A 19,656-nucleotide genomic window follows, 5' to 3' on the forward strand; every position below is an offset into this window, starting at 1 on the left:
AAATTGGATGAAAAAGTGAACGTATATGGCCAAAAAAGACCAAAATTTTATTTTATTTACTCTATTACCCATATACATAATTTCTCTCCAATTCTATTCTCATTGCTGCTTTTATTATCTGTACAAATCTTGAAAAAAGACATCTGCATCAACAACAAAAGTGTTGACATTTGAATTTAATTTCTTTATTTGAGAGCATTGGTACTAATTTTTATTTTATTTAAAATTAAATAGTTTAGAATAAATGAAAAATAGTTATTTTGATGAATATTTTTATTAATAAGATTTTTAATTTTTTTATATATTAAAATTTTATTTTAGTATAATATTAACTTGTTTATTTTCTAATAAAAAAATAAAAGAGAAAGGGGTAATTAGTAAAACTAAAAAAAATTAGTGTTTTCTTCTCTATCTATTTTTCTAGTACCAAACAAGAAGTATTTGAATCTACCCCTCTTCCAACCATACCAAACAACTTAACAAAAAACTATTATTTCTTTCTCTCCCCCGCCCCCTCCCCCTTTCACTTCATCTTTCCTCTCGATTGAACTAAAACGACCCTAACTATCATCATCTAACTTTTATCAATTTTTTTATTTTTTTAATAAATATTTTATTTATTAATACTTTTTTCCATCACAAATACATTATTATAATTAAGCATATAAATATTTCTTTAAAATTATGCACAAGCATCAAGTGAATTCTGAATGGATTAAAAATTACGTGGAGCGTGAAATGACATCTGTGTCCTCATTCCTCGTTTTTCAATTATTCCTATCCACATATTAGGGGCACTTATGAGATTTGCAATCGGCAGCTTCTATAATAAACTCTTGCCGTTTTTGCCATCAATCGTGAATAAATTAACGGTGGAATTTGATTCCACGTAAGTAGGAATTTTATTTTCATAGAATTTATCCAAATCAACAACAAGATTGAAGGATGTTAGTGAATTTTTATTTTTATTTTGACAAGTCAATTAGTATACATATGTTTGTCATTGTGGAAAAATGGCAAAAGAGTACGTTCATTCCTGAAAAGCATATTCGACACAAGAAGTTGAAAGTAATGCACATTGTAATGTACCATGCATGCAGATATAGACAATATAGCTTGGCATAATTGTCTTGAATATTATGGACCACTACTACCACCAAAATTTCGTTTTGGATCTCTCAGTTTTCGTCTCATAATTAATTTAGGTTTCATATACTTTTAGTCCTATATATAGTTTGTAGGATTATCGAAAATAGTATCACTTCCAACTTTTCGTTTAGGAATTTGATGAAAAAAATCACTGTTGTTTCCCTCCATTCTAGCAAGAAAGGCTACGTGACTTGCACGTGCAATTTCCTAATGTAGATTGGCTGGATGACTGGGAATGAGGTTTTTAGAAAGTTATGGGATTAGTTTTTTATACCTTCGTGAGCAATGGATTGAAAATGTACTGGACCTAAATAATGGAATGGAAAGTGCAATTTCCTCATTTTTTTTTAAAAAAAAAACCTGTAATTTTCATAGTTACAGGTGGAGCGACGGAATTTTCCGTCTTGTTGTTGTTAAAATCCATTATTTTGCGGTGATATTTATAATATTGGGTCATGTAAATAATTTTATGTTGGACCCATCCATCATATTACGACAGGATTATTTATCATATTGGCTTGCTTTTAAGACAATATATTAACGGCTATCACACTTTTGGGCTCGCAAATACTGAAATAATTAGCTAAAAATTTCACTACTATAGCCCAATTTGTATCTTTTATACTTAAAACAAGGACTAGTTAAAAAGATAAAGAGTTTTAAAGAGTGTCGCTACTTATATTTATATAGCAAGTTCAATTACATATATAATATATTTGTCGTGTGATTGGTCACTCTTACTAGACTGTATGTTGATCATATAACATATATATCCTACTTGTCATGTGATTCATTTAAGGGTAAATTACAACGGACTTATCATGAGGGAGTATTTATTAGACATTGTTAATTTTATGCGGTATTTATAATTTTTTAATTAATAATAGAATATTTATAATTATGATAAATTTTAGAATATCCATTGTAATTTAGCACGAATCTAGATATGTCAGAAACTGGATTTGTAGAATTGTTCCTTCAATATTATGGTCAGTAGAACAAAAATGTCATATCCCCTTTTGAGAAATAGTGACTGATAGTTGAAAAAGACCTTTTTCAAAAAATAATAATAATAATAATAATTTGGATGAAATGGAGAGTTGAGAAGGATTTGATGTTTCATATGTAGCATCTCCAACACATATATACTCAGTTGTATGTATGTGGAGGGTAATAAAACTTTGTACCATTTGAGGCAGTAAAGCTGAACCTACACAGTTGCATGACTTGTTTTAATCTGTGTGCAGATGGGCTACTTATATATATATATATATATATATATATACCTATCCACCACGATCAAATGAAATCGATATAAATATTTAAATTTGATCATAATTAATTAATATTTCTCATCGTTTTATTCATGACAAAAATATTTACCACAATTTACTTATAAAACAATAGTTAATAATTGCTGAGCAATAATAATTAATTAGCATTTATTATAATTTTTTTACTTTAATTATGATAATTAATTATAATAAAAAGGAATAATTCGTACAGTGAAACCTATCATGGTTCTTACATTGAAGGACAACTTTTGGGAGATAGTGACACTCCACAGCCAGACATGTCGCTCATTATTACAACATTACTGCATAGGATTCAAATTTATATGCACACTAAATTAGAGAATCTAATACGTTAGCACATAAATGTGGGATAGGTCAATTTGATGCAACCAAAGTATGTCGATTCATATATTTGAATCGAGCTTGTTTACAAGTTTTTGTTTTGATTGGATTATGAATTTCATCATTTTGAAGATCATTCATAAAAAAATCTTTAAAACCATTCATGTTAGACCTAACTCTAATTATTCTGCAAATTCACGAATACGTCTCGCTCGTTTTTGTAAATTATTATTAGGGTAACTTACTCGTTTACACACTTCAAATCCATTTTGGCGAAGCTCCAAGGAATAACACGGACAGAAGTATAGAGAGAGAATATTTGAAAAGAGTATTTAATTCTTTTTTTTCTCTCTTGGAGATTTGTGAGGTAATCAACTCACTTGTATTTATATTTGTACTTTTTTATCACACTCATGTACCTTATTTATATGTGTGCTCAACATTATCCTAAGACAAGTCCTTATCCCAACATGCATTTTGAAGACTATAAACTCTATTTATATAAGATCTACTCTAGAAGAGTTCTTATTCAAAAATACATTTGGGAGACTTCAAACTCTATAATATAGAATTTATTCAAGAAGATTTCTTATCCAGCTAGTTGGAAAACTTTAAACTCTTCTTAAATGCAGATATGTCAATTAGGTCATGATGGGTCCACATACCCAACCCAATGTCGCTAAAAAAATATAATTTTCTGCTACGGTACTATAGCCAAAAGAAAAAACTGTGGTCAATACAAATCAATCACGGTTTTGCAACGACCATTAGCCGTTGTTTCTGTAAGTGTGGCCAAAACATTAGCCATGGCTAAAACCATAGCAAATATTTGGGCTATGGCTAAAAACCATAGCGAATATTGATTAATCGTGATAATAATTTAAGATTTTGTTCTGGTTTTGTTTAACCGCAATTAATAGTATTGATTTATCATGGTTTAGTGAAAACTCAATTTTTTGGTAGTGTGTCCAACAATAATGAAAAATACAGGTGATACTTGACAAACCGCTAAAACGGGCTGCAACTATATTTAATTGTGCACTAGCTATAGGTCCCTACAACTAAACGACAGTCATAAAAAGCTAGAAGCTGATCACATGGGAATCTATACAAACATATAACAACATGTATTTAACCCCACCAGATACCTCAATGAAAATTCAATTGTCTTCTGAAATTTGGGGACCAGTTCAAATGTTGTGTAGCAATAAAAAAAAAAAAAAAGAAAAAAGAAGAAGAAGAAGAAGAAAGAAACAAAATTACAAGAGATCTGTAGACAATCAAACACGTCTTTGCACTTCGATATTGCATATCACATTTCCACAAACTAAGACGAGGTATATTTGAGTATCTAAGGCGTTCTTACACTTTAAAATTGGACCAAAACACTTTTAGTTTTATAGGATAGAGAGTTTAATATTTTTAATTTTTGCTTTATATGATTTTTAAAATAATTTTAAAATTGAAAAAATATAAAATATTTAGTCCTATTCTTTACGAGATTTTTAAAATATTCCAGAATTGAGAAAATGTGCTACATTTAGTCCCATAAATTTTTGTAAAGTAAAAGACTAAATGTGTGGAGTTTTCTCATTTTTTGAACTATTTTAAAATTTTCATAAATCAAATGACTAAAAGTGTAATTTTATTTTAAAATCTCATATCACTTTTCAAAATATAAAACAAGCTGAATAGATCCATGAAGATGATAATGGTAATTAAATTTGAATGAATTCTTAAAATTTGGGATTGAATCTATTGAAATTCCTATGGATTTAGACTCTGAGGTAAAACACTTCTAACGTGCTGCTGAACCTACATTTTTAAAATATTAAAAATGTAATGCATTTAGATTTTATATATGAGTATAAATGTAATATTCAAATATTCATTTTTACATTATAATATATTTTAAATTCAAAATATGAATATTATTTTAATTGGAATCTTCTATAGCGAATTAGGATCCGAAAATTAAAAACCAAAATCCACTCGAGAAGTTGTTCATAATTCCAAAATCCGTGTTAAGTAAAAACATTACAAAAGAGTTGATTATTTCTCATGCTATAAATTATTATTATTTAAAAATCATAATAAATCAATATTATCAGATAAAATTGATGTAAAAACTTAAATTTAACCACGATTAATCAACAATTTGTCATCGTATTACCTACAATCAAAATATTTATCATAATTCATTTATAAAAAAAAAATAGTCGTTGCACAATAATAATTAATTAATATCTATTATATTTTTTTATATTTAACTATAATAATTAATTATAGTAAAAGAAGGAATAATTCTTACCCTGAAATCTATCATCATTCTTACATTGAAGGACAACTTTTGGGAGATAGTGACACTCCACTGCCACGCATGTCATCATTATTACAACACTACTCAAAGCATCCAAATTTACATGGACACTAAATTAAAGCACCTAACATGTTAGCACATAAATGTGGGATGGGTTAATTTGATGCAACGAAAGTATGTCGATCTATATATTTGAATTAAGTCTGTGTATAAGTTTTTGACTTGATTGAATCGTGAATCTCATCGTTTCGAAGATTATTCATATAAAAATCTTCAAGATCATTCATGTTAGACCTAACTTTAGTAATTGTGCAAATTCACGAATACGTCTTGCTCGTTTTGATGGATTAATGTTAGAGCGACTCGCTCGTTTACACACTTCACATTCATAGAGTCTTTGATGAAACTTTAAGGAAAAACACAGAGAGAAATATAGAGAAAGAATATTTGAAGAGAGTATTTCGTTTTGGAGATTTGTGATGCAATCAATTCATTTGTATTTGTATAGGTACCTGTATCGTTTGGTGAGCGTATTTTATTTACAGGTGTACTTAATTTTATCCTAAAATAAGTTCTTATCCTAATATGCATTTAAAAAATTACGAACTCTATTTCAGATTATATCTATTATAAAGTTCTTACCCAAAAATGCATTTAAAAGATACCAAACTCTATTAGAAAGAATTATCCAAAAGATTCTTTATCCCAACATCAAGTTGGAAAACTTCAAATTCAATGTCCATCTAAAAGGGAAAATACAGGCGACACTCGACAAACCGCTAAAAAGGGTTAAAGATATATTTAATTGTGCACCAGCCAAAGGTCCCGACAACCGAACGACAATCGTCAAGAACTAGAATATGTTTACATGAAAATCTATACAGATGAATAACAACATACGTTTAATCCCACCACATACCTGAACGAAAATTCAATTCTCTCGTGAAACTTGGGGACCAGCTCAAATGTTTTATAGTTAGAATAAAGTCATCAACAATGATTACAGGTATATTTCATTTCATATAGCACTAGAGTCCCAAGAAATTATTGAATTTCATCGTCATTATAAAAGATTTAATGGTGTGGACTGCTGACGCCTTGAAAGGTTACTGCATAAGCTGTTTCTATCAAAAGCGTGATGGAAAAAGCAATAAGAAAGACAAAAAAATGTCCTCTCGAATTGGAAGAAACAAAGGGGCCTCCTTCTCGACTATTCTACATATTGTCTATATCCCTTCAGATTTGTGCAGCCTGCCTGTCCATGCAAGCGGACAAAAACATCTTGTAATAGTTGCACGAAACTTGTCGAATGATCGCCTCGTCTAAAAATTTATATTTAATATTTTTAACCTTTTTAAAGGTCTTGTGAGTTATTTTTTTTGGAAAATTCGAATACAAGACTCCTTCTTTGATTTAACTATGATCATATACTATGTTGAAATATTATCTAACTATTTAAGAATGAATTATTTAATATTTAATATTTTCAATCAGGGATTAGAAGTAATTTATCCCCCTATGATATGAACAACGTTTACAAAAATTCTTGTGAGAAAAAATTATAAAAAACCTCCTTGTTTTTCTCAAAATAAATAAAAGACCTTCCATGTGTATTGAAAAATATATGCAGGTTTAATTATATTTATTGTCCTATATATACGAATAGTGGCAAAATAAGAAAAGTAAATATAGGGGTGCCAATTGATATCATGGGAATTAAATTTTTTCGACAATTGCAGAACTTCAACCACTAGATTTAAAAAGTGGTTGGAATTTACTGAGGTGGCCAAATCCAGAATTTTTAAAATTGGAGGAAAAAGCTAATTACGCAATTTTTTACCATCCATCTGCTACATAAGTGCTGGCATGGAAAAATTCCTTGCAACATAAGCAATGGCATGGAAAAAAAAGGGAAAACACTTTTTTATTTGGGGGTTCTATACTTAATAGATATTTTTTTTCATCTCTCCTCTGCCACATAATCATTTATATATAAAAAAAATCAAATATTGCATAAAATCAAGCTTTGCATTTATTTTATACTAACTTTTGTGCATAAACAACACTATACGTTTTTAAAGATATTTTAAATTAAAATAAAATATATAACTCAATATATTAGCTTCAAAGAAAAAAAAGTAAAAAATAAAAAATCAACTTAAATATATTTTGACACAACAAAAGAATATATAAATACATAAAATTATAAAAAAACAAATTATTTTCTAGAAACTATAGATTTAAAATAAAACTAGTATTTTATAAAATATATATTTAAATAAGAAAAACTAACCCTCCACTCTCAATCACCCCAAATCCGCCCTCACTCGTCCCCTCGTAGCCGCCCCCCAAGAAAGGGGCGATCGATGGTGATGCCTTTCTTCCCATAGAGGCTCGCCCCCAACCAACTAGGTGATGTCGTCTAGTGGTGCTCACGCATTGCCTCTCTCTGCTCAGGGTGGCGTCGCCCCTTTCTATGTTGGGACGGGGAGACAACAGGAGTTAGAATTGTTTAAAAATATATATATATAATATAATAATTTTATTTTATAATTACATATACTTATATATAAATTTTTTGTCAAGTCAATGCTTAGAGTGGCAAAATATACTTTTAAAACATACACAATCAGCAAAATTTTCAATTTAGAAAATCTAAGATTTGTCCACCTTAGCTATTACCGATCACTTTTTAAAATTCGATGGTCGGAGTCTTGCAATTATAAAAAAACTTAATTTCAAGGTATTAATTGTCACCTCCATATTTACCGTTCTTATTTTACCACTATCCCTGATATAGGGGTAATAAATATAATTAAGCCTACATAAACGGCTATTGACAAAAAATGTATGTGGATTGCACATGACCGTTAATCAAATGGTGGATGGAGGTCAAAAGACACAATTGGAGAATACAAAAGGAACCATTAAATATATTTGACAAGCATTGAAAGAACTACACACATGCATCGAAAATCCTAAAACAAATGAATTTATTATCAATATTTTAATTACATATTCAACAAATTAAACCTACCCCACTAAACATTTAAGCACAAAAACGTCATAAATCTTACCACATTTTTTCGTATTTGAGGTTGGGAAAGTCCACAAGTTGTGAATTCCTTAAACTTCACTCCACTGCTTTCCTCAACTCCGTCGTAAATTTCTTCAAGAAATGTGGCAATACTTCAGAAATTTTGAAGGAAATTTTGGTTTAGTTTTATCAGGGTTCCGAATTAGGGGAGGATTTGCGAGGGAAGTCCTAACTATTTTTTGTTTTTGGTTGCAAACGAAACATCGGTACTTTTCAGTTATGACCTGACCTCGATCAGGAAAGAGCACTTTTCGTTCTATAATTTATGATTCTTTTATTTTTGATCTAATTGGTTATAAAATTCTTATTTTTAGTTTTATTATTTTTAAAAAATAACACTTTTGATCTCATAACACATTTTCGTTAAATAGCCTTTACACATTAGTCACATATGTTTCTAGATTCTCACTCTTGGTCCCATAACTTTAAAAAAATAGCACTTTGGTCTCATGCACTTAATGGTAATGTGGCCTTTTTCTGTTAAACATTTAATGGAAAGGTGTCATGGGACCAAAAATGCTACTTTTTAAAAGTTACGGATCAAAAGTGAGAATTTCGTAGCTAATAGGATCAAAAGTGAAATACCCTAAGTTACATGACAAAAAATGTTATTTCCCCACCTCCATCCTTCATTTCACTAATGGTCATGATCAACCCACGTGCATTTTTCGTCTATTTAATAACGACTGTTAGGGCTTCAGTCCTAGAATATTTATTTTTTGAAAAATTAGTACTTGAATCATCAACCTCTCAGATAAAGAGTGCATATTCCCTATTCTATGGATCAAAAAATGCAATTTTACCAAATTTTGCACATTAATAATAAAAGTAGTCGGAATTTGCTATTCAAAAAAGTATACCAAATTAAGCTGCTCATGTGCACCTTTTCAGCTATTTTTAGGTAAATATAATTTTTATTAAACAAATAGTACACTCGTACAATATAACAGTGCTCAATGAGTAGCTTCTCCCTCGATAGGTTAAAGGATACGCCAAAGTCTATATAATGCACAAGAACTAACAGAGCGAGCTAAAGAAGTACTAAAAATCCTCTGTCTAACCTCTTCCACAATGAGTACAGCAAGTGTTGTCAGTTCTCGCTCATACTACTCAAAACGTCTCAAGTTTCATTCCTTCCAAATATGATATACACATGAAGCCAGTAGGGCACAATAAGCCAAATTAACCTTTTCAGCTATTTTTAACAAATTCCAACTATTTTTTCCTCAATTTTCGAAAGTTTTAAAATTACAGAAAAAATTATAAAAATAGATTCATACAGGATTAAAATTGTCAACCCCATACCTACAAGATTAAAATTATAACTTTTCCACTTTTACTCTTCATATATTATTGTTCGCCCCAACCCCCAACCAAAGAAAACGTATCTATTTGTATATTTTTTAAAATTTTCATAATTTGATGGCTTTTTTGTCATTATCATAATACGAAGGGCTTATTATGCCGAACACTATGATATCTTTTAAACTCTGACATTTTATTCATTCAAACACTTTAAGAGTTTATTTTTAAAATAAGATTCAATATTTTTACACTCTTAAAAAATCTTTTGAGATGTTTCAAATAAAAACCAGACATCTTTCTCATCACTATATTCGTGTAGCTATTCATTGTATTACTAATTGTCTAAAAATCGACAACTTTACGTACAATTTTGTCAAATAATAATTAAAATGTGATGTGATCAAAATCATTGTCACTTAATAAATATTTTAGTATCATACTTTAATAAATTATTACTAATAATATTTTTTTATTAAATTTAGTGCCATAGGAATAATTTATAAGTGTCAAGTTGTTGATTGGTACATTAATCAATTCAAATGAAACATAAAGTTGAGGCTTCAAAGTGAACGATCAAATCTAGGATTCCTTCATTTTATCGCACACTAATATTCCAAAATGCGACAGCATTTTTCATTTTTATATTGTAACTAGATTCACAACATTATTCCTATGTAAACTATAAATCATTACAGTTGAAAAAATACAGTAAATATGATATTGATACACCCACCTACTATTTTTTCTAAAGCCCAGAACGAAGGAAGTGAGCCCCTGCTAATTAGCCCAGTAAGCCTAATCCTGCATGCCCACGAGCAAGGTACTACACTTTTCCTTTACTCTACTGAAATTTTAATCTTCTATGTAGGTACAATTAAACTGATGGTGATTAGGTCGGTGCAACAAGTCACATGTATGGAGGTTTAGTTAGTTTATATTAAGATAATTCTAAAAGTTTCGCCAATGTATTTATATATAGTCATTTTTATTTTTCAAACGTTTAGTTTGATCTCTATGTATGTTATTGAATATATATATATATATATATATTTTTGTTGGGTTTAGAAAAATAAAAGTTGAGAGATTTGAGAAAATGGATGTATCAAAAAAATCTATCCTGTAATATTAGTGTTAGAAAAGAATTTAAGGATGGGGTGATGGAATTTATAAATTGGGCAAAAATACAAAATGCTTTATGGATCGGGAGAAAATTTGTTGCCCATATAGTAAATATAAGAATGGTAAGTACAAATCTGCATAGGAGGTGATATACGGCCTATTTAGAAAAGATTTTTTAGAAAATTAGACATTTGATAGTGAGCCTCATCATCCAATATCGGGAAATAACTTTCCAGATCATATGCGATATTGAAATAACTATGAGCAATTGATCAATTGGTATCAGAGGATGGTGTCTAATGTTTTTGGTCTTTTATTTCGTCCACCATATATGGATCTGGGAAATCATAATTATGGGATGCATTCAACGGCTATATGCTAGTTATCAGTCATATGCAAACGAGAATGGTGTGAATACTAACAATGGGGTAAAGTACAATACTAATAATTTAGTAGCATTTTTTGAATTTCTTTTATGTCGTATGCGCTGTAGATCAGCCATTATACGATTGGAGCGAGAGAGATCACTTTCAGTTACTGCAATGGTGAGGCTAGTAAACATCAAATATGAATACAGCATGTTGTGGAGTTGTTATGATGCAATCTCACAACTAATAGGGGAGTTATTGCCGCAACATCACACATTACTCAAGGACTATTATAGTACGAAAATATTGATAAGAGACTTGAGTTTGCTTATTAAAAAAATTGACACATAAGGCTGGTTGTATGTTATTATGGAAAGATGATAAGCATTTGGAAAATTATAAATTTTATTGCAAAATTTTATAATATGGATTTTAAAAAAGATATTCCGTTGTAAAATTTGCGACGGATTGTCATTGCAAGCAATGCATTACAATTTTATAATGACTTTCGTTGCTACATATTGTCGTTGCAAACAATCCTTTGTGATTACAACGAATTTTTGTTGTAAATGAAGATTTTGTGACAAATTTTTCCACGGAAGTATCATAATAAAAGTCGTTGGAAAAATATTATAAAATTTGTTGCAATGTTCATTGCAAAATTTGCTGAAAGTCAAATTTTTGACAATGTAATTTTGCAACAAATAATTATCCATGAAAAAATTGGCTACCGATGAAAAACCTATTGCAACTATAGCATTATTGCCTATAGTAGCGGGTGGGTTTTTCTTTTTTTTTAAATTCCATTGCTATGACATAATTTTTTGTAGTGTTTATTAAACAATAAAAAATAACAATTGTTTACAATAATGGAATTAAACATTCACCATTTCTGTTCTTTTCGCGACTTCAAAAACTTATGATATGTTTCGATAGACGAGTTCTAAACCAAGAATTTCAAATTTATAATAAAAAAAATTATTGTATTTGTTTGGATAATTTTATATTATAAAGAAGATCGAATCTTTCAATCATCAATTTATTTTTTTTTTAAATGAATTGGTTTCAACTTCATTATTAATTTTAATAATTAATTACTATTTATTACTACCAAATATTTATAATTACTCAATAATTATTATTATAATAGATCAACGATTAATACTAAAGTCGACAAACATCCCGTATTAATGAGATTTGAGCCCATAAGATCAGCTCCATCACACCTCACGGCGAAATCCCTTTTTTAGTTGAGAAAGAAATTGGATTGAAAGAATACAATCAAGATCAGCTGATCCATCGGAAAGCAACAACAAAAATAGCTTAAAAAGAAAATTAGATACCTCTTTGAAATAATTGCATCATAAAATAGTTTTTTCCTGGGATAATCCAAATCATTTGACTGGGACAGGCTTGCTAGATTCTTTCAAAAACATATCGAGCAATATAATATATAAGACTAGCCCATATTCGAACCGCCCATTGCACGAATCAAACTCATTCATGTCCCCATTATTAGTTAATATTTATCTTAATTTTACAAGTATGGAAAAATATTTTATAATAATTTTTAATTAGTTATGACTAATATTTTGACATCGTCTAGAAGAACAATAAGTAATATCTATTTTGTGCATGTGGTAATTAGCATTTGCTACTATTTTTCACTTTTAACTGATTTGTTCTATTGAAAGAAACTTTAAATCTTTCTACTCCAATATTTGCACTGCATTTCGAGTTCAAATTTACAAACATGCTATACGAGCTCGTTAATATGGGGGAGAAAAATACATTAGTAATTAAATCTAATTTAGCTGATGAAGCTGATGTTCTCGTGATCATGGTTTGAGACATCCCATCAATGCATGAGATATATTAATATACCAACTACTATATTTAATATTAGTAATTGACTTATATTAATTATTAATGGTTATTGAAATTCATATATTTATAATCGATTTACCAAATAAAAATTGATATTCTCAAAACATATATATTACGTAAAACTAATACGAAAATAATAATAAAGTAGTAACATAGAAGATCTGAACTGATGTGAAGCCAAAACATTCAGTGGCTCACTGCACCTGGTTTTTTCCAAAACAATGATTGAGAACAATGCACCATGCATGCACTACTACTTAGATTATTACAGAAAAAGATAACATAGAAAAGCCCAATTGGCATATGAAAAATATAGCTAGTGGGGGTGTGGGGGAGGTAGGGTATCACATGGAGGCAAGGAGGAGGTAAGAGGAAGCATCCTAGCTATATATATTCCTATGCATCCACAAGAATGAAGCAAAGATCTATGGTGGACAGACAACAGAGATCTGATCAGTGGTCAAATAATTAAAATCACATGGTGGGATGGTGATCTGAACTTGGACTTTTCTTGCATTTCTAAAAAGCATCAAATAATTCTCCACTCATTAAGATTAATCTTCACAATCATCTCCACTTACCACGTTAGATCCTTCAAATCTTTTTACTTATTTGCTCCTTTTCCGCGTCTATATATACCCGATTAACTACTTTATTCCTCTCATTCACAAACATTCAATCAACGAAGAGATGGAGATCCCTGTGATTGATTTGAGTATGCTTGAGACTGAGAAGAGAAGTGAAACAATGGCACTTCTCCATCAGGCCTGCCAGAAATGGGGCTTCTTTATGGTAATTATCAAGAATTTCTTTCTATTTCAACTCATTCTTGCATGCAACTTTCTTTTCTCTATTTAAAAATAGGGCTAATTGCATTTTACCTCCACGTGAAAGCATTGGTAGCTAGGTACAAAACTCTCATTAACAGGGATATATAACACAACCCTTGAACGTTTTAAAAAGAAACTCATTGTCTTCCGCATCAGGATCACATCAGTGCTTTTCTTTAAAGTTCAATAGGTTGCATTGGTTTAACAAGGGTAAGATAACCCTTGAAAGTTTTCAAAAGTAGCTAAGTGCCTTCCGAATCAAGGGTCACACTGCTCTTTTTCATTTAAAAGCTCAGTGGGTTGTGTTGCTTTGACAAAGATAACATAACCCTTAAATATTTTTAAAAGAAGTACACTCCCTTACTCATCAGGGATACATCGCCCCGTTCTTTAAAAGTTCCGTGGGTTGCTTTACTTTAACAAAGGTAACACAACCCTTAAAACGTTTTCAAGAAAAGCTCACTGCTTTCCGCGTTAGGGTCACGTTGTCCCTTTTCTTTAGAGTTTGGGGGGGCTACGTTGCATTGCTTCTCTTTTTTCATTTTTTCTCGAGGGTGGTTTTTTTTTTACGTCTTAGTGTTGTCGCCAGGCCTGTTGCATTTAAACCGTTTGGATATAACAGTGTGTGTGTTTGTTACTGCCTGCAGATTGAGAATCATGGAGTTGATAAGGAGCTTATGGACAAGATGAAGCTTCTGACTAAGATGCATTATGAAGAAACTATGAAAGATAGCTTCTACAATTCAGAGACAGCAAAGAGCTTGGACAACAATGGATACATCAGCAAAAAAGATTGGGAGAGCACTTTCTTTATTTCTCATCGACCTAATTCTAACATCAACGACCTTAACACCCTTTCACAAGACCTCCGGTACGTTATCTCAAAACAAAATACTGCTATATCTGTAAGCTCTCTATATAAAGAGGTGTTTGCAAAAACTACTGATCAAAAGAAGTTTTAGAGAAAGTTGTAAATTCAAGTACAGTAAAAGTCAATGGTGTTTCAAACTAAAAGTAACAAGTGGGGAGAAAACAAAAAACTAATTGAGCTGAAAGTTATTGATATCATGAAATGGTTAGGGCAAACTTCAATATCTTATGATTTTACCAAAAAAACTGCAAAAGTTGGTAAGTGCTTAAAATAATCATTTGCAAACACTTCATATGTACTGTTCGTCTAACGAGTGTTAAACATATAACATGCAGAAAAACAATGGAAGAATACATAGATCAGCTGATCAAGCTGGCGGAAAAGCTTTCAAAACTCATGTGTGAGAATTTGGGCATAGAGAAGAATTGCATAATTGAGGCATTTTCGGGCAGCAAAGGTCCCTCCGTGGGAACGAAAGTCGCAATGTATCCTCACTGTCCACGCCCTGAACTCATCCGAGGCCTCCGGGAGCACACGGATGCCGGTGGCATCGTTCTCCTGCTCCAAGACGACCAAGTCCCTGGTCTTGAATTCTTGAAAGATGGAGAATGGGTGAAAATCCCACCGTCCATGAACAACAGAATATTCATCAACACTGGTGATCAGATTGAAATTTTAAGCAATGGGACGTACAGGAGCGCTCTGCACCGTGTGATGGCGATGAAGGATGGAGACAGGCTCTCTATCGCCACGTTCTACAACCCGTCTGGCGATGCCATAATATCTCCGGCTTCTGAGCTCTTACTTCCCAGCCATGTCCGATTCCAGGACTACCTCAACCATTATAGTAAAACCAAGTTTGAAGATAAGGGTCTTAGGTTTCAGTCCCTCAAGAACAAGGCCAATGGGCATCAAGGCGTTCTAAAGTAATAATGTCCGCCTAGGCGAATCACATACTTAATTATTTTTATTAAATTATATATCAATCACATTCATTCACATGTAATCAGACCCGATTTAACCTAGAACAACGTGTCATGTATGTTACTTGTGTGTTGTTGTTTCTCTTTCTTTTTTCTCCTGTTTTGCCGCCAGAAGTTCTAGAGAAGCTGCTGGTTACTGCTTCCTTGACTCTTTACCTTCATATTAAAAGACCTTCTTGTAGTCGAGTTATGTATTCTTTCTATATTCAAACAAAATTTCAAATAAAAAATTAAAAGAATATATATGATAGATCTTTTGAATGAAGATGAACAATCATAGTTCTATTTAAAATTAAACTTTTTTTTTCTAAAAAGACATAATCTCATATGTTGCGAAATAGAATGTAAAAGGGCCATTCAAATATCACAACAAAAAAAAAAAGAAGAAAATTAGCGAGAAAAAAAAATCAAGTAATAATTTTAATTTATTTTACAAGTTATATATAGTTAGACAAGAAATTTCATTTTATCATAACAATAATTTTTTAATAATTAATATTATTTTGTAAAAAATGTTATTAGCAAAAAGTAGCGACAAGAAAATGATATATAGAGTTGACATTAAATATAATTAGTGACACATATATCAGCGATGATCTCATGATAACAAATAATTATTATCATGATATTGTATTGTCACTACATATGTGTCAATAATAGTATTTAGTGACAACTTTATAAACAATTCTTATCAGTAATAATTATATAATAACAAGATAAAAATTATTGTTACTTAATATAAATAACTCTTAAGTTATAAGACTGAAAAATGTATTTTTTTTTCGATATATGTACAGTAAAACCTCTATAAATTAATAACCTTGGGACTATGAAATTTTATTAATTTAGAGAGATATTAATTTATCGATAAATTAATATTTTATTAATTAAAAGAGAGATTTTTTAAATTCAGCAAATTTAGTACATATGTATTGGAAATAAATAAATTCATATATGTTTCATTGATTACATTCATGCATCAATCAATTCTTTGTAACTAATTAAATATATTCATGTATTCATGTATAATATCAATTTATTGTATATAATTAATTATTATATTAATAGACGCATGTATCAATTCATTAAAATTAGTTAAAGATACATGTTTACATTAATTCGTTGCACTTAAATAACTATTATAGCCAATTAATATATTCATGCATGAGGATTGAAACATATATTATATAAATTTCAATATGAAAATAAAATAATTTATAACGCCCAACCATGTCTTCTCATCTAAAAGGTATCGCAAAATCACCCATGAATGATGAATTGCATAAAGCATTACGGACTTCATATTTTACCAAATTACCATAATATTTATAATTGTAATATTTATGAATTATTAATTTAGAGTTTTAATGGGAACTAATATTTATAAAGGAATTTTTCAAAAAATTATTATCTTATTATCTTATCGAATTTGATGATTTTTTACAAAGGCCCAAGTCGGGACCGGAAGATTTTATTATTTTAGAGAGTTTATTAATTTATAGAGTATTAATTTATAGAGGTTTTACTGTATATAGTTACACATACATATACACCAATGTGTTGATTTTGATGTGCACTTCTTGATAAAGGCTGAGGAGGTCGCAACACATAATAATCTCCTCCAAAATAGGTGTCTTACATGTTGATCCGACAGTTTTGTTTCCTACTCTCGTCAGACATGCTTAATATGACACACAATTGGATTAATTCAATCCCATAAAATTAAATTTTTCATACAATATGGGAATGTGGAGATCATGTTCAGTCAACTTTTCGATTCTCTCAGGTCTCAATCAACTCTTATAAATAGGAGATCGAGTAGGACAAGTAAGCTGTCAATTAGACACTTTTGAGCACTCTACTCGTTTTTCTTCTTCTTTTTCTTACGGCCTTTCAGTTCGGCCTACTCATTTTCAAGCATCTTTAATATTTTTGAAATCATTACTGACTTAAATATTACGTGTACTAATACTTATTTTGCATATTAAATCTCCAATCTTAAAATCGTCGACCAGTCTTTGAATATTTTATGATATTATTGAACCCCAAGAAACATCAAAATTTAATTAAAAATAGTCCATTCTTGTAAACTAAACCAACAATAGTAGGGGGGAAAAATAAAGAAAGATGCACGTTTGAATATAAAAAAAGTGAAGGCCCATCAATCAATCAATTGAACTAATTATTTTGGCAACCCAACCAAGTACAGTGGTGCTCTAATAATGCAAATGGGTCCAAACAACTTTCAGAATTAAGACAAAAATATTACCATGTTGGCTGGTAAGGACAGACCCCACCCACAGGACTTCTCCAAAACTCCACCAAGCAAAGCAACATTCACATAGTAAGATACTCATAGTGAATCAATAATTAAAACCCGCCTTATATTTGGATTGATAAATTTAATATTGTAATTTTTTTAATTTTTAATAATGATTTTTTTGTAGTTTGTCTGGAAGATTCGGAATTTAGAATTTTAAATTGTTTATATTTATATTCAAATTATATTTTTATTAAATATTAATGGATTTTAAATTTATTTAATATGAAGTGACTTCAAAAAAAAAATTCCAAAATTTTTTTTCGATTTTAAATCCATCAATTCAAATATATTGGTAATGAATGTCATGGTAATGCTTGCAAGCTTGCACCAACTACGTATCATGTCAACATCTACGTATGAGTGGACAAAACGCATAGGTTCTTTCCGTAGTTAGCAAACACTAATTAATTCATTAAATAGAAGTATATGCCAATAATCAAGCGTTATGTGTAGCATTTATTGCCACATTTTCGATTTCAACTTCGTCAAGCTGATTAATCATAACATACGTATAAACTAAATATCTTGTAATACTAATAATTGATTTGAATTTGATCAAATCTACATTGTTGATTTATTAATTAAATTTTGATTTTGTACTGAAATCAAAACCGAACATTTTTAAATAAGAACATAAATATTATTTTTTTTTTAAAAAAAAAAAGACGTTTCATTCACGAAACACATCAAAGGGGGGTTTTGCTCCATTTTTTAGAAATACAAAAGCATAAATTGCTATTTTATTTTTTATAAAAAAAAATTTTACTTATAAATGATCATTTGTGATATCATGGCATCAAATTTAAACTAATAATTATATCTTTAAACGTCTGTATTAATATAATTATTTATTTATTGTAAATGATCAATGACATTTTTTAACCGTCAAAATATACACTATCATGTTTACTCTACTCTTTCATCCATGTTCATCATTTGCTTTATTCATATTGTATCTTTTATTTTAAAGTCCGTGTTGTATCTATCTGATTATATACGTGCAAGTATTCATTATATTTTTGTTCTTAATATCGATATATCTATCTGATTATATGCGTGTAAATACTGCATGTCACGGTCGCTAGTACTACATATGAAGAGTGTTGCATCGCATATTCGCATTCGTATATTTATAGGCTTAGTTGTGTTTTCAATCCTGTAATTAAATATCTGCACTTTAATCCTGTAATTTTAGGATTGTAAAATGATTCTTCACCTTTTCTAATTTTTTGATTTTAGGACAAAATTAGCTAGAACTATGATGTCACTTTTCGACCAATTTTATTCTGAAATCGCAGCGTTAAGATGAAGGACTATTTCACAATCCTAATAAATTATAAGAGTAAATGCGGATGGAAAATAATTACAGGACTAAAAATATAATTAAACTTATATCTATAAGAGATTTGTGCAATGAAGTTATAAATTTTTTGAAATATTAGAATATGTTTGAAATTTTATAAAATATAACAAAAGTATTTGAAAAAATTTAATAAACGAAAATGATTAACAAGTTACCAACTTATTTTTAAAATCTTGAGTACCTGACAATTTTTTTTCATTTTTGACTATATTATTAGTTATAATATTAACATTGTATATACTCTATAACCTTATTTATCTAAATAGTTCATACACTCATTTTAAAATAATATCTAATATTTTAATAAATTTTAAAAATATTTTAGAAAAAGAATATTTTAAAAGATGCACGAACTTATAGAATATTTTCAATAGACTTGGCCAAGAAAGTCGACGCACTCTTTC

The 19,656-nt window shown here is 29.7% G+C and overlaps 1 protein-coding gene across 1 annotated transcript; it reads left to right on the forward strand.

Annotated features, from left to right (window-relative positions):
- LOC105173607 (1-aminocyclopropane-1-carboxylate oxidase 1) lies at positions 13,520-15,707 on the forward strand. The gene is made up of 3 exons (XM_011095414.2): positions 13,520-13,674; positions 14,360-14,583; positions 14,919-15,707. Exons 1-3 carry the CDS (start codon positions 13,573-13,575, stop codon positions 15,511-15,513), a joined length of 921 nt encoding a protein of 306 aa, XP_011093716.1. The 5' UTR covers positions 13,520-13,572; the 3' UTR covers positions 15,514-15,707.

The sequence above is a fragment of the Sesamum indicum genome, linkage group LG11 (assembly GCF_000512975.1).
Source record: "Sesamum indicum cultivar Zhongzhi No. 13 linkage group LG11, S_indicum_v1.0, whole genome shotgun sequence".
Lineage (NCBI taxonomy): Eukaryota > Viridiplantae > Streptophyta > Magnoliopsida > Lamiales > Pedaliaceae > Sesamum > Sesamum indicum.

Bases quoted from the DNA above. Each gene is read 5' to 3' on its own strand.
- LOC105173607 (XM_011095414.2), top strand. From the start codon at position 13,573: ATGGAGATCCCTGTGATTGATTTGAGTATGCTTGAGACTGAGAAGAGA. The intron at 13,675-14,359 runs GTAATTATCAAG...TACTGCCTGCAG, and splicing joins AGAAATGGGGCTTCTTTATG to ATTGAGAATCATGGAGTTGA. The intron at 14,584-14,918 runs GTACGTTATCTC...TATAACATGCAG, and splicing joins ACCCTTTCACAAGACCTCCG to AAAAACAATGGAAGAATACA.